Source organism: Peromyscus californicus, unplaced genomic scaffold (genome assembly GCF_007827085.1).
Source record: "Peromyscus californicus insignis strain IS unplaced genomic scaffold, ASM782708v3 Scaffold_14__1_contigs__length_90479793_seg_2, whole genome shotgun sequence".
Lineage (NCBI taxonomy): Eukaryota > Metazoa > Chordata > Mammalia > Rodentia > Cricetidae > Peromyscus > Peromyscus californicus.
The window spans coordinates 69957379-69974083 of record NW_026294436.1 but is presented as its reverse complement, the minus strand read 5'-3'; the positions used below and the strand labels follow the sequence as shown (position 1 = coordinate 69974083).

The 16705-nt window shown below is 41.1% G+C and overlaps 1 protein-coding gene across 4 annotated transcripts in view; it reads right to left on the bottom strand.

Annotated features, from left to right (window-relative positions):
* Rab3gap2 (RAB3 GTPase activating non-catalytic protein subunit 2) overlaps window positions 1–16057 on the bottom strand; it is an 84860-nt gene extending 68803 nt beyond the window's left edge. For 3 of the 4 annotated variants that reach the window (XM_052737930.1, XM_052737932.1, XM_052737933.1), the window contains exon 1: window positions 15816–16056. In XM_052737930.1, the coding sequence (XP_052593890.1) occupies window positions 15816–15927 (112 nt within the window). In that variant the 5' untranslated portion in view covers window positions 15928–16056. Of the gene's footprint in view, window positions 1–15815 lie in introns of all 4 variants that reach the window. The other variant, XM_052737931.1, reaches the window with a different exon arrangement.
* Window positions 16058–16705: the final 648 nt, after the last annotated feature.

The following is a 16705-nucleotide window of genomic DNA, read 5'->3' as shown; positions in this document are numbered from 1 at the left end:
AGTTCTAGGGGATCCAACACCTTCACACCAATGCACATAAAATAAAGTTAAAAAACAAAACAAAACCTGGGCATGGTTGACACATGCCTGTAATTACAGCTCTTGGGAAGTAGAGGCATCAAGTTCAAAAATTCAAGGCCAGCCTTGACTACACAGCCAAGTTTGAGGACAGTCTAGGCCACCCTAGACCCTGTCTCAAAAACTACACGCACACAAACTTTAACAAATATTTGTTACTTAAAGAAGATAAAGATACAGCAACAAACACACCTAAAATTTCACACAGATGTTTTCAAAGTGAATTGTTGTTTCTTGATAAGATAAGGTATCCATGGAAACAACCTGAATTCTGAAACGAGAAGCCTCCTATTCCTCCCTTTTTTTTTTACTCTTGTTTCTTACATTGAGACAATCTTCTTAGATTAAAATATATTCACTAAAATAAACAACAAGGAATTAAAAACCTCAGGTAAGTTTAGAAAGCACCATCCCTTGCATCACTCATGTTGATTTTATGTAATTTGCTTAGAATTTACTTAAAGCAATAAAATTATCATCTCTCAGCAACCAGAGACAAGAATGAGATGCTCCATCACCCCAAATGAAGTTAGACCACCAATGAAGTTTCAGTAAGACTCAGGCTGCAGATGTTTCACTTTAATTCTATCAGTTTTTTATTTATGAAATACCTAATGCTTGTTCAAATCCCGGATGCAGCACTTCCTGCCTCTGAGGAAGGAAATTACCTCCCCTGTACGCTTTAGTTTTCTCGAAGAGTTCTCTGAATTGTGGGGCTGTGTAAGAACTGAACCAGACAGCACACTCAGGGTCTCTGCATGTGATATGTAAGTTCTCACTGCCAGCCATCATGATTTAGCCATCAAATATAACCATGGTAGAAGTTAAATATATTTAAGCAATCAGCTTTTAAACCCTGAGCGGAAGTCAGCACGAAAGATGAACAGGACCTTGATGACTAATGAGGGAAAGAAGCAATGAGAACATTCACTTACACGCTCAGCTTTAAAGGTTGCTGAAACAAAGACAGATTATTTAAGGGGTTACAGTCTGGCACTTGGAATCACTGCTCAATTAGCGTGTAATAACAACAGTCTAATCTTCAGCACTTAAATGCCAAATAATTACTTCCTAAAATTCCAAATACACTGCTAGGCATATATTAAGTCCTAAAATAGCACCACGCTTTGATTAAAATCACATGATCTACAGATTTCCAGATACAAGTCAATTAAGTCAATTAACAATTGCTCTGTTAAACACCATGTACCAAACCTTGTAGTAGGAACTAAGAAAAGTGTAACACCTAAAAGAATCTAGGATCTTATGCAGGATGTGGACGGACACTTAACTACAGCACACATGAGTGCTGTAATTACTACAGTACCTTGGACAAGAGAAAGAGATATTTCATAGGTATACAAATGCATATATACACATGCTCTGCAAATAGTCACCATCATTATTTATCAAGATTTTGGTTTTATTTTTATTTATTTTTATTGGTGTGAGTACATGTGCATGTAAGTATCTGTGTGAATGAATATGCATATGTGTGTGAGTAACCATGGGGACCAGAAGAAGGTTGGAGCTAGAGTTACAGGTGTTTTTTTAAGCCACCGAACATGGGTACTAGAAACTGAATATGGATCCTCTGAAGACCAGCAAGTGCTCTTAACAGCTGAGCCATCTCTTTAGCCCCTATTTATTTTTGAGACAAGGTCTTGCTACAGAGTCCTGGCTGACCTTAAACTGATGGTCCTCCTGCCTCGGCCTCCCAAGGGACTAGGATTACAGATACATGACACCATACATGGTCAAAAGAGTGTCTTTACAAGGTAGCTAGAAACTTTTCAAATTAACTGGAAAAACATGAACATAAGGCAAAAGCCTCAAGGCACAGAACACTGGTGATGACTCTATATGCCTGAGTGCTGCATGCACAGCAACTCACTGAAACATCACAAGGTTCCTTTACAATGTAATGTTACATGAGAAAACAGATTCATCAACAGTTTAAATAGCTCAGCCTAGGTCACAGAAGTGAGCGGCAACCTAGTTCAATTCTGCCATCATTGCACAACTCAAGTCCTTGAGACTCAGGCTAACTTCCTTCCATGTGGCTCAGGGACAAAGACAAGAGAGACATTGTTAAAGGAGAAGGGGAGGAAGACAGCAGAGCCAGCCACCCGACTACACAGCAAGCCAGCGAGTAAGAAGGAAAGAAAAGCACGAAGAATAGGGAAAGATAAAAGTCCAGAGGTGCAGGGTGGTGGTGGTACTCACTTTTAATCCCAGCACACAGGAGACAGGCAGGCGGATCTCTGAGTTCAAGGTCAGCCTGGGCTACAGAGTGAGTTCCAGGAAAGGCGCCAAAGCTACACAGAGAAACCCTGTCTCGAAAAACAAACCAACCAACAAACCAACCAACAACCAACCAACCAAACAAACAAACAAAAAAAGCTCAGAGGCAAAAGGTAGATGGGATGGATAATTTAAGTTAAGAAAAGCTGGCTAGAAACAAGCCAAGCTAAGGCCAGGCATTCATAAGAAAGAGTAAGTCTCTGTGTATTTATTTGGGAGCTGGGTGGCAGGCCCCACAAAGAGCCAAAAGAATTAAAAAAAAAAAAAAAAAAAAGCTACAAGGAGTGGTGATACAAACCTTTAAATACCAGCACTCTAAAGGCAAGGCGAGTAGATCTCTGTGAGTTTGAAGACAGTTTGATCTACATAGTGAGTTCCTGGCCAGCCAGGGCTACACAATGAGACAATGTCTTAAAACTCCTTTGGACAATTAAACTTTGCTTTTTTGGCAATATAATTCATTAAACACTCTCTTCATTTTACTATATCACCAAAACAAACTATCTCACTGTGGGTTGATTGAGGCAACTTAGCCAACCTATTAATCCTTTTAGAAGCCAGGCGGTGATGGCACATGCCTTTAATCCTAGCACTGGGGAGGAAAAGGTAGGCAGATCTCTGAGTTCAAGGCCAGCCTGGTCTAGAGAGTGAGTTCCAGGACAGTCAGGGTTACACAGAGAAATTCTATCTCAAAAAAACTGAAAAATACAAAACAAACAATCTTAGAATATGCATTGTCTCTTAAGCAAGAAATTTAAGTCCACGGTTCACATTTAAAACTACTATAAAATTATGTAAATATCAAATTACCAGAACATCAAAACAACCTTGCAGAATAAAAGCCCTTTAGGAAGCCATTCATTCATTCATTCATTCATTCATTCATTCATTCATTCAGTAAGTAAGTAAGTAAGTAAGTAAGTAGCATCTTTTCCATGCTTGACACTAGATACAGAAGAAAGTTTCCAAAGGCCTTAGTTCAAGCACATAATCTCTGTTGAACCCACAACACTATAAAAAGGATTTTAGTTTTCCTTTATATTAGTATAAAAAGAGCCTGACTCAATTCACAAATGACTCATACAATCAGGCGGAAGACAGTAGTTATTTGGATTTCCTGCTCCTACAGAGACCCAGTATCTCTTCATGCCTCAATTCAAAACATGCCCCAAGAGAAAGGCTCTGAGAAATACATTATTTGATTCAATAAAGGTTTACTCACTTTTCAATGTCTGCCTAGAAAACTGTTTTCAACTGAAGGAAAAGAAGAATTAGTTGGGTAGCTCCTGCTATCATGGGAATATTTTCTCAAAGTCATTAGACTACAGATAGATTAAAGGGGATTGAGGAGACAGCTTGGTGGGTAGTGTTCATTGACAAGTATGAGAACCTGAGCAATCCCCAAGACCCACATTTTTAAAAACTGCCATCTATACCGTTAGTAGTGTTTCTTTACAGATTGATCATTGATCAGGGTTATAGGTAAGCAAAGCAATGTGTTTAACATTAAACTATATAATTTTATGTTAAGATGGAACATTTCTGTAAAACCTGAGGTCTTATAAAGTGCATGTACTCATGAGGAAATAGGATTAATCTGTTTACTGTATTACCAATTACTATAGAGAAAAACCACATTCCAATGCGCACTAGTACATGTGGCCAATGACTACGGCGCAAGACAGGGCAAGTCTGGAGTAAGGAACGATGTATTATCAGGCTGCCTGTGGTGGATTCGAGATTTTGCCTTGGAGAGTTACAGGAGCTTGGGCAGTTTAATTAATCCCTTGCTGCCTCACCTTCCTCTTTAGCAAGGTGGAGCTAATAATTGCATCTGCCTCAGAGAACTGTGATAGTTGTGTAAGGCACTGAGGACTGCGACTAGTCACTGAACAATAACCAACCTGCAAACACAGCATTCTCATCCACACTCTGCCTTTGCTACCCTATCATGTTAACCATATGCTAACTATATTGTTATCTTGCCAGAGGTGAGTTCTTTAGGGTTCATATTAATCCTTTGGGAAGTCTGCTTGCAGATTTTATATCTAGGATCAAAACAACAAATTTTCCATGAAACACTGTAACATTAATAAAATCTGTTTCATTTAGTGAGGCAAAGCAACTTAAAAGTACTGATTCCTAGCTTTAGTTTTATTGAGGAATAACAGGAAAATGTGGTATTCCTGGTTGAATTCAAGTGTAAGTGGCAGATTTCCTTAGGAGCAGAAACATCCTTAGCAATCAAGTTGAAAGCACATGCTGGCTATGGACTGAAGAACCTTTACATTTCACATCTACCTGCACAGACAACATCTACTTCAACAATTAAAAACAGGACATGCCTCGCTACTAACAAAAGACCCTGAGGAGCCAATACAAAGTCAGTTTGCTCACTCACTCACTGTAACAGTCTTCTTGAGAGTGCTAGGAAAAAAGAATCATAAAGGTCACTGAGTTCCCAACAGCATCCCACTCTGAAGAAGAAAAGAACCTGTTATTGCTCAAATATTTTATCAACAGTGAATAAATATATAAAGGCAGATTAATAATAGCAAGCACTACTGGAAACATCTAAATATTACAATGGAACACTTCTGAAACCTTGTTACTGCCATATCATGATTCATACCCAGACACTGCCCCTAAAGAAGTCATTATATCAGGACATTTCTATAAGGAAATATCCCAAAGGTGCACGCATCAGTGGACTTTTTCCCACCTGCCTTGCTTAACCTAATGACAATATAGCATTCTAGGATATACAAGATATGTGCACTTTGTATAGCATTCTAGGATATACAAGATATGTGCACTTTGTTTGGACTCTTTAATCTTTGTTTCTATTCCTCAATCCCTACCCTTGTCTTTGTCTGTCTGTCCCCCTCCACTTCCCCATGTGTGAAAGGAGGGAGGGAGGGAGGGAGGGAGGGAGGGAGGGAGGGAGGGAGAGAGAGAGAGAGAGAGAGAGAGAGAGAGAGAGAGAGAGAGAGAATGTGTGTGTGTTGAGACAGGGTCTCATGCAGTCTAGGAAGCCTTGAATTCATTATGTAGCCAATGCTGGCCTCGAACTCACAACCTTCCTGCTTCTGTCTCCCAAGTACTATGATGAAAGGCATGAGCCTCCACACCCAGCCTCCCACATCTGTTCTGAGGCATGAATTTCCTTTAAATTTTATTCTCTCATAGTCTAAATAAAAATTTCCTTAAAATTCACAGGTTATCGAGGTTTTTCATTAAGGGGTGAATTTGAGCTTAAAATATTTTGTGTATTTAAGTTATTAAAATTACCCTTCATTTGTTTCACACTGCATCTTAAATCATAACTTTTCTTTAAATAAAAGAAGCTGATCTCCTACCAACTTCCATGGCATAGAGAGAAATAAAGAAGAGCAAGAGGTTCTAAGTAAGAGAGATGAAAGTGACATCTGCACTGACTGCTAACCTGACTGCTAACCTGACTGCTAACCTGACTGCTAACCTGACTGACTGCTAACCTGACTGCTAACCTGACTGACTGCTAACCTGACTGCTAGCCTGACTGACTGCTAACCTGACTGCTAACCTGACTGCTAACCTGACTGCTAACCTGACTGACTGCTAACCTGACTGACTGCTAACCTGACTGCTAACCTGCCTGACTGCTAGCCTGACTGACTGCTAACCTGACTGCTAACCTGCCTGACTGCTAACCTGACTGCTAACCTGACTGCTAACCTGACTGACTGCTAACCTGACTGACTGCTAACCTGACTGACTGCTAACCTGCTAGCCTGACTGACTGCTAACCTGACTGACTGCTAACCTGACTGCTAACCTGCCTGACTGCTAACCTGACTGCTAACCTGACTGCTAACCTGACTGACTGCTAACCTGACTGCTAACCTGACTGACTGCTAACCTGCCTGACAGCTAACCTGCCTGACTGCTAACCTGACTGCTAACCTGACTGCTAACCTGACTGACTGCTAACCTGACTGCTAACCTGACTGACTGCTAACCTGACTGCTAACCTGACTGACTGCTAACCTGACTGCTAACCTGACTGCTAACCTGACTGACTGCTAGCCTGACTGACTGCTAGCCTGACTGACTGCTAACCTGACTGCTAACCTGCCTGACAGCTAACCTGACTGACTGCTAACCTGACTGAATGTTAACCTGACTGACTGTTAACCTGACTAACCGCTAACCTGACTGACTGACTGCTAACCTGACTAACTGCTAACCTGATTGACTGATGCTAACCTGACTGATTGCTAACCTAACTGACTGATTGCTAACCTGACAGGCTGACTACTAACCTGACTGACTGATGCTAACCTGACGGACTGCTAACCTGACCTTTGAGCCTACTATTTTAACAGCAATCACTATTCACTACTCTGAATGGTCTAGAATCAGAAAAAGTACCAGGAAGGCAGGCAAGCACCACCACACCGGGCTCCAGGACCATTATTCCTGTTCTCACCCTTACCTGGTTAAACATTTTGCCTCAAAGAATAAAACCAATGACTCTCAGATACAACAATTCTCTCCTAGAAAGAATGTTCTCCCCTGAGCATGTTACACCACTCTAAAATACTGTTCTCTGACTTGATAAAGGAAACTTCAAACCACAGAGAAAACATCCTCCCCCAACACAAATGCCTTATTTAGGGTTATTGCCAATGAATGAATCAGTCTGCTAACAAAGGCCTTCTGCTTTCTTTCATTCCCCAAATACATTATCCTAACTTACTTTTCAATAGTCTGTACCTCTAAATGGAGAGCACATTTTTTTCCATTTAACAAGGACCTGAAGCTAGAAAGGAAATTGAATTCCGTAAGTGGACAATTAATTTGACAGTTATTTGTATGAGTGTGCCAAGAACAAAAATTGAATGAGAAACTGAAAAAATAAATGTTAGAAGAGGGGAAATTTAATTTTTATAGTCTAAGATCTTAATACAAAAGCAAATTCATTTTCATCTTTATGTATTACTTTTATAAGAAAAAACTTCTAGAACCTATGATTTGCAACTTATTCACAGGGTTCAAAAGCCTTCAGTGGGTCCTTTCAGCTCAGAGAAGGCAGGCACCATCAGGCAGGACAAAGTCAATTACAAAGAATAAAGAAGCTTTTAATGTTCTGTGCCTCAGAACTCTTAGACTTTTTCCATTTCTAAGGACGTGCAAAATGGGAGATAAACATTTCAGTAATCTAAAATAAGGATGGCATCCTGTGTTCAACAGCTGAATTAATTTCTTTCAAACCAACATTATTAAAACAGAGTATATCTCTAAGGTCCTTATTCATTATAGAATTCTAACGCTGCCTCCCATTCTCAAACAAATTACCTCCCCCATATCATAAAGAACACACATTCAGATAACGAATTAGAAATGACAGAATTAAAACTATCATATAGCAGAAATAAAGCATAGCACATTTCCTGGGCTCAGATAAGAATCATCTAAAGTTCACAAAAAAAAAAAAAAAGCATGCTCCTTTTTCCCAAAACCCTATGAAATCTTTAGGCTTATTTCTATTAAGATGAACAGATGATCTACAGGCATAAGGAAACTTCATATGCTCCAGTCTCCTTTTGTTTCTATGAATTAATATATTTATGACGCTATACAGCAGTATTTTATACATTAATTTTATTATTAAAAACATTTTATGGTCCAGGAGGCAGTGGCGCATGCCTTTAATCCCAGCACTCGGGAGGCAGAGCCAGGCGGATCTCTGTGAGTTCGAGGCCAGCCTGGTCTACAGAGCAAGATCCAGGACAGGCACCAAAACTACACGGAGAAACCCTGACTCGAAAAACAAACAAACAAACAAAACAAACAAACAAACAAAAATGTCCCCGATAGTCTGTGGTATTCGAACACTTACTCTCCAGCTGGTGGTGCTGTTTGGGGAGGTGATGGAACATTTAGGAGGTAAAGCCTAGCTGAAAGAAGTTTGTCACTGAGAGTGAGCTTTGAGGATTTACAGCCTCACCCCACTTCTTCACTTTCTGCTTCACATTTATGGTTGAAGATGCTCTGCCTCCCGAGTGCTGGGATTAAAGGTGTGCGCCACCACCACCCGGCAAAATTTTTTTATATACTCTTGCACAGAAATCACTTAAAGGGGGGGGGGGGGGTTGTAACTTAAAAGCCCATTGAGTTTGATATGTAAGCCAGAACATATTTTTTTTTTAATAGAAAATTATGCTTCCCAAACTAGCAAAATAGAAATCAAATAGTAGCTGAAATGTGAATTTATAAGCAAGGTTAGATTCTGGGACGCAGAAGAAACATTAACTTCATTTACTGAGCCATATTTTCCTTAAAATTAAATCTCTAAATGAAATAGTATTAATCTTCCTTCTTATTCGATTTATCAGTTTTCATTGGGCTACTCCCTAATCCTCATCTAGGTTTTAGCAGTTCCCCCATTAATGGTAGTGACTACATCTTTCAGTTTGCTCAATGAGGTGCCTGTTCCCACATTAATCATGAAATATTTTGGTTTTTATTAAAGCACACCCATTTGGGCAAAACCATAATCTAAATAAAATCTACAAGGTGCATATGGGCTATCATCCAACACCAATCTCCCGTGGCTTTATGAGAAGCCCGGAGGAACAGGAATGGTGAATACCAACACATAGATCAAGGAAGAGGAGCAGATTCAAATAGATTCCCCAGCGGTCAGGCAGTTGGCTATGGGAGCCCCTTACTAAAAGGTTATCATGAAAGAGGTAGTCATATATAAGAACCATTGTGCTTTCTATTTACTTTAGTTTTCAAATGGGTCAGCACTAAAGGCAAATAATATATCTCATATATTAAAAGAACTTACAGTTAATTCTATCTAAACCTTTCATCCCTAGTTTCCTCCCTTCACTTTCATATGTGTTTTATTATCTCCCTCAAAAAGGGCCCTGCACCTCTCCATTTCTTTCTTGTTTCCTGGCCTCTACAGTTATCACTCCATCTTAAATACAGAAAGCTAAAACTTCAAAGCTAGGATCCACATATGAGAGGGAGGCATTTGTCTTTCTGGGCATGTCTTATTTTACTCAGTGTATTTTCCATTCTTAATTTCATTTTTCTTTGTGCTGAATGAAAATTCCACATTTCCATTACCCACTTACCAGGTGGTGGGCATCAAGGCTGATTCTATGTTTTACCTATTGTGAACAGAGCATCCAGGAAAACAGATGTGCACACACGCCATGGTTATACAGTCCTTTCAAATAAATGCCGAGGAGTTGTATTGCTGGGTCATATGATAGTTCCAGTGTTAGTTTTTTGAGAACCCTTCACACTGATTTCCATAGTGGCTGCACCAATTACACCTACTGTCACCAACAGTGAACAGAGGCCCCTCTTTCTCCACACCCTCACAAACATTTGTTGTCTTGATAATAGCCATTCTGACTATAATGAGAGGATCTCTCAAAGTAGTTTGCATTTTAATTTCCCTGAGGGCTAATGATAATGAACACTTTTTAGCTGTTTATTAGCCATTACTTCTTTTGAGGACTCTGCTCAGATCCTTTCTATGTTTCATGGTATTTATTTTCCTGAGTTCTCTGTATAGCCTAGATATTAATATTCTGTGAGATGTACAGCTAGCGAAGACTTTTTTCCTGTTCTGTAGGCTGCTTCTTTATTGACAATTTCAGTTACTTTTGTTGAATAGAAAATTTTAATTTTGTGAGGTCCAATTTGCCAATTATTGGCCTTATTTCCTGAGCAAATAGAATCCTATTTAGAAAGTGCTTGTCTCTGCACATACTTTGTAGGGCACTCTACCTTTTCTCCTAAAAGTTTCAGAGTTTTGGGTCTTATGTTGAGGCTGCTGATCCATTTTGAGTTAGGGTGGTAATTAAGGATTGAGTTTCATTCTTCTACACGTAGGCATCCAGTTTCCCCAATATCACATGATGGATATGTGTTTTCTCCAGTGTACACTTTTTGGCATCTTTGTCAAAAATCAGGTAACTGAAAGTTACTCATACCTATCCCATTCTATTAATCTAGGTGTTTATTTCTGTGACAGTACATGCTGCTTTTACTACTATGATCCTGTAATAATTTTAAATCCCATTCTATACTGATCTATGTGTTTATTTATGTGTCAGTACAATGCTTCTTTTATTACTATGATCCTGTAATAATTTTAAATCAAGAATGGTAACACTTCCATCATTCTTTTATTCAGGGATGCTTCAGCTAGCCAGGATGCTGTGTGCTTCCATATGAATTACAATTTTTGTTTCTTATTTCTGCAAAGAATGGTGCTGGAACTGTGATCAGGGCTGCAATGAATCTGCAGGTTCTTTTGTTAAGATGGCCATTTTCACAATCCATGAGCATGGAGGTCTTCCCACTTACCAGTGTCTTCCTCAATTTCTTTCTTTCGTGTTTTCAGGTTTCCCCACAGAGGTCACTCTGTTCACTGGTTAGGTTTGTTGTTGTTTTGAGGCTAGTGTGAATAGAGCTGTTTCCTTCTCAGTATGTTATAAAGGAAAGCTATTTTTTTTTAAATATTAATTTTGTATCTTGAGACCTTTGCTCAGTGTCTATCAGCTCTAAGAGTTTTCTGGTAGAGTCTTCGAAGATTCTTATCTGCAGCTCCACACACAAGGCACAGAAGAAGGAACCCAAACTAACAAGGCTGAGGAGCATGTGCCAGTATGAAATGTGACAAAGGCATAAAAATTAATGAAACTATTCTCCACATATTCTACAGACTCCAGTTCTTCATCTTCCCTCAACTTTTCTAATGTTCAACTACTTTCCTTGTGCAACTCATTCTTTATATTTAAAATAAGTCCTCTGAACACTAGCCAAATCTTGCATCATAGTTGTGGGGTTATTGCTTCAAGTGCACATAAAGAAAGGCTGAACATTTTAACAATATCACTGAGAACCTGTAACAGTTTAGATGCATAGTAAAGGAAAATATATACAAGCCTGTTTGTCATTGTTCTTTGCTTCATAGTTAGCATTTCTGAAATAAGGACAACATCCAGCTTAGGTATATATTGCACTGTACTCTTGAAAGTTGCTAAAAATAAATAGAAAGCGCTCTGCCCTCCATACCCTCCAAAACTAGTACGTGAGGTGGCAGGTGTGCTGAGTTGATTGTAATAATCATTTTTACATGTAAATCATGTATCAAATTTCATACTGTATGTCTTTAATATACAGAATTTCTGCCAATTATACTCATTTAATTTAGCCTCAAAGAAGAATTCCTAGTTGGGGAAATGCCAACCCTCCCCAAGTGAACATAAGCAATATACGCTAATCAAAAATCCCAAAGTGAATTTGGCCTTTAAAACTTAATAAATTCTAAAGCTCAACTGGGAGAGAAATGTGTAAGACTATCCCTATGACATTCTTCAGAGATGAGTAACTTGGCAGAGACGATCTACGATGCATTAAAACAGACAACAATCAATAAATACATCAATGGAACTGGAACAGAAAGGAGTCCAAAACAAAAGCAAGTAGCAAGTGTGGCTGCCTCCACAAGACCTGTATAAGATCAAGTCAGCAACATTGCAGCCTGGATGAGGAAGAGGCTCACAGGATTTCACCGCCAGCGAGAGCTACTGGCAGTTAGCTGCTGGTGGAGGAAAAATCAGTTCCTTTGGGGTGCACTTCCTGAGTTACCCATGATCCAGTGGATGGTCCTACACTTATGTGCATATGGGCAGTTCTAATTGGACTCAATGGGTTATAAAGAAAGAAAAAAAAAGGACTTGAAGTTGGGAGAGGGACATGGGGAGATCTGGGAGAAGTTGGTTGGGAGGTGGATGAGATAAAAATATATTTATATGTGTATGATGTTCTCAAAGAACAGATAAATAAAATAAAAAAATCTTAAAACCTAAATCCTTTCCCATTAATAAAGTTAAAGACAAATGAGTATAAATATGTACAAAATATAAGGATAATATATGATGAGCTTTTATAAAACAGCCCTATATAACAGCCATATACAAAAATCCAATAGAAAATAGATCAGACATGAGTATAAGAGTTAAAACTATGAAGCTGCTAGAAGAAAACATAGAAACACTTCAGAACACTGTTGTGAGTAAAGATATCTGAGGGTAGGCTCAAAAGTGCTGGCAACAAAAGCAAAAACCAATCCAAGGGTAACAGCTAAGAAATACCAGAACGAACGATGGCAACCCACAGACTGCACAAAACGCAAGAAATACCAGAACGATGGCAACCCACAGACTGCACAAAATGCAAGAAATACCAGAACAAACGATGGCAACCCACAGACTGCACAAAATGCAAGAAATACCAGAACGATGGCAACCCACAGACTGCACAAAACGCAAGCAACTCAACAGCAACATGATGGTGACAATCATCCAATGAAACAAGGACACGAACAGACAAAATGTCCAGGAGATGTAAGAAAAACTGCTCACAGCATTAACTGTCAAAAAGTCACAACCACAACTAGAAGAGTTATTATGAAACAGCAACAGCAAGAACAAGAGACCAGCAAGGATGTGGAGAAACATTCTTGGTGAGAATATAAATTAAATTAGTACAAATTAGTCTAGCTATCAGAGAAGACAGCACAGAATTCCTTACAACTCTAGAAACAGAGTTGATATAAGCCTATATTTCCATTACAGGATATAGGACAGAGGAAATCGGCATGTTGAAGAAATACACTCCTGTGTTGATTGTAGCACTGGTCTAAATAGCCAAGATACGGAATTAAGCCTGGAGATCTACTGACAGATTAGTGAAGAAAATGTAATATACATAAAGGAATGTTATTTGGCCATTAAAAATGAACTTCCCTCATTTACAAAAATACAGATGAAACAGCAAGGAAATAATGTTAAACGAATTAAGTCTGACACACAAATACAAATACCATATTTTTTTGCTCATAATGTGGAAGTTAAAAAGTTTAAGCAGTCATAGTGGTTCGTGTCTACAGTCTCAGCATGGGGGGGGGGGGGGCTGAGGCAGATCGTGAGTTTAAAGCCAGCCTGGGAGAGCTCCAAGCCAGCTAGACCCTGTGCTAAAACAAACAACAACACCATTTATTTCATAAAGACAGACAGGCTAGAAGAGTGGTTGGCAGAGGCTGGTAAAGATGTGAGAACGGTGGCAGAGGGCTTGGAGAGAGGCTGATGAGGATGTGACAATGGTTACGGGTTATGGAGAAAGGACAGTTAATGATACAGAGGAGGTGTGAACAGACAGGAATGATTAATGTTCTAACGCACAGCACAGGTGACATTACTAGTTGTATGTTACTAGTAGAGAGGATTTTAACTGTTCCCAACAGGAAGAAATGATAAACACCCGAGGTGATGGGTATGCCAGTCATCCCAGGCTGATGGTGACACACTCATACATGTACTGAAATGCTGTCATTTATAAATATGTATCCCTAGACACCAGTAAACTATTACGACTGTGATGACAGCACCTTTACCTGCTGAGCCTTCTCACCGGCCCAGAATGACTGATTTTAAGTTAAAGTACGATTAAAAAAAAAAAAAAAACATTGTGGATTATAAGAAGGAAAATGTTATTTAAATTAGATCTTTGAAGCTTACTAGGACTATTGTTGAAACTAATTAGAAGAAGCCAAGAGTGGAAGCAGGAAGGAAGTCTGTTAGCAGACCAGTGCCATGGCCCAGGCTGAGACGGTGGTCTGGACCAGGACAGTGGCAGTGGGACAGAGATGTGCTTCTCTGCTCTACATTCCCTGTTTCTCACTCCAAATCTATTGTCCTTTACAGCTAAGCTCCCTAAAATGACTAACTTCACTATCCATTTTCCAATTCCTCCAACACCTTACAGACATACTTCTGGCCACTATGCCACTGAAACAATGCAAAGGTTCCAGCCATATCCATCTTCCCCAAGCCACTGGGCACTTTCTTAGTCCTACCTGGCCTCTGTCGGCCACCCTTTACCTTCATCAAATCCTCTTCTCCGCTTCTGAAAGATTTCCATCACCTTATGTTCCTCTCTCTGCTTCTCAATCAATTCCCTGCTTCCTGACTCTCCTCCACAGTACACTACAGGTCTTCAACAAGTTCTGTAAATGGGATCAAATGCAAATTTGACAACTTCACTCCTCTGATGGAGCGCCTTTGCTGGTATTATAGCCTCATCTCTCACACCCTCCTCTCCAGTCATTCAGCTTTTGGGGGTTCTTTAAACACCAGAGCTGTTCAGATAGACCTGCTTCCTCTTCCCATGCTTTCTCTCACTCTTCTATCTTCTACTTCACAGGGAGACCTACACATCATTACTTTAAAGAAGTGCCTCATAGGGGCTGGAGAGATGGCCCAGGGGTTAAAGGCACTTTCTGCTCTCCCAGAGAATCTGAGTTTGGTTCCCAGCACCCACTTCAGGTGGCTTACACGCACATGTAATCCCAGCTCCAGGGGGTCTGACACCCTCACTCAGGTGCAGACATACAGGCAGATGTTACCAGTGAGTCATAGGTCCTACAGGACAGAAACTACCAACCTTAAGTGGCATGTAGCACCAATGATTGGTACAGACTATTCATTCCTAATTTGATATATTTCAAACATTATTCTTCAGACAGACCCAAGCTGGCCTTGAACATGAGGCTGAACCTTCCTAGTGTCCTGTGATAGCTTCTAATTTCTGAAAGGGAGAGTTTTGGTTTGTTTTTTACTGTTGTTATTACTGGGTTTTATATTACCATTCTGCTATAGCACAGAGTAACAACACTATGCTACAAAGCAAAATGTGTTTCATATCAAAAAACAAGAAAGGAGCACAAGACATACTCTTTCAAAAGGAGAAACGAAGGAACATATAACAAATCCTAAAGAAATACACAGCCTCTAATAACCCAGCCCTGGGGTTTATTGCGCTGAAGTGTTTGATGGTAATAATAGGCAGAAGGCTTCTGTCCTCAATAAACGCCAATTAACTTTTCTTGGCCATGTCGCTGTAATTTTAGTTCCTACCGTGGACTCTCCTTCACTTCCTAAGTGGCTACTTTTCTTATTTGGGAGTTGACCCACCACCTTAAAAGCCCCTCACTTGCCAATCAGCCATTTATTCCGTAAATATGAATGACAGACAGGAGATGGGAGAACCGAGAGGGTGGGTTTGCTAAACACTTTGGGAAGGGGTGGAGCAAAGACCACAGTCCCAGGGATGGAGAAGGGTGGAAGTTGGGGACAAGCACAGGGTGGAGGGCTGGGATCTGGCAGGGACTGGGGCGGAGGATGCGCTCCCGGAGCAGGTGGTGCGCAGAGGAAGAAGAAGGCATGAAGCTGGAACTGGGAAGGAGGGGGTGGGGAGGGGGTGACGGACAGGCGACAGGGCGCTAGACGCAGACGGCTGAGGAGACGCCGAGGGGAGGCTCTCAGCCGTGTCCCGGTCGCCCGCCGGACACTTACTCGGGTCCCTCCTCAGGGCGCCGGGGGTCTCCTCCCGCAGCTGAGGGAACAGGAAGTCGCGCGCGGACTGCAGGTCCTGGAAGGAGCAGAACTGGACGATGGAGCAGGCCATGGCTGTAGGGACCCCGCTCGCGGGGACCTCGTTCCCTAGCCACGCCCGGCCCACTCTACCCCGCGGCTGACAGCACGGAGCCCCGAAAGCTTCAGCCACCCGGGGGGCGGGGACGCCAGGCCGGAAGCTGTCAGCGCGCGCCGAGAGGCGGGCCTGGGTGCTGCGCAGGCGCAAGCCGCTCCGGAGCCGCGCAGGCGCGGGACGAGTCCCCGGCACGGAGGGAAGGTACGGTTTGGGACGTGTGACTCGCTGTCTGTCGTGCCGCTGAGAGTCCGACGTGGCGACTGGTTAGGTCCCCGCCTTGCGCCAGCCTGTCAATCTGGCCTTCCTCCAGAGGTGATCTAATTGGACTCTGCGTGGGCCTTTGAGTCACCCAAGCAATCTTGTTGTGCTTTTGCGGACACGACCTAGATAGTTCACAGATAAGGAGTTTAAGCTGAGTTTTGGCAGGTTACCCGTGTATAGGTGTCTGGAGAATTTCGTGATTTTCTTTTAATATGGAAGGCTATCCTCAGCATGCAGTATACACTTGTACCAAAAAAAAAGTCTTCCTCGCTCATGCCTGTAATCCTCCTTCGTGTGCTCAGCAGGCTGAGGCAGGTGGATTTCCGGGGGGTTCAAGCCACTAACTCGGGGGCAGTGTAAGACTATGTCTCAATAACAAGGCTCTGGAAAGCAGCTCCATAAGGGCTCGTATTAAATACTGCTATAGATTGCCACGGTACTGCGAAAGCCTAATGTATTAATATGAGCTGCACTGTATTAGATGATTTTTTAT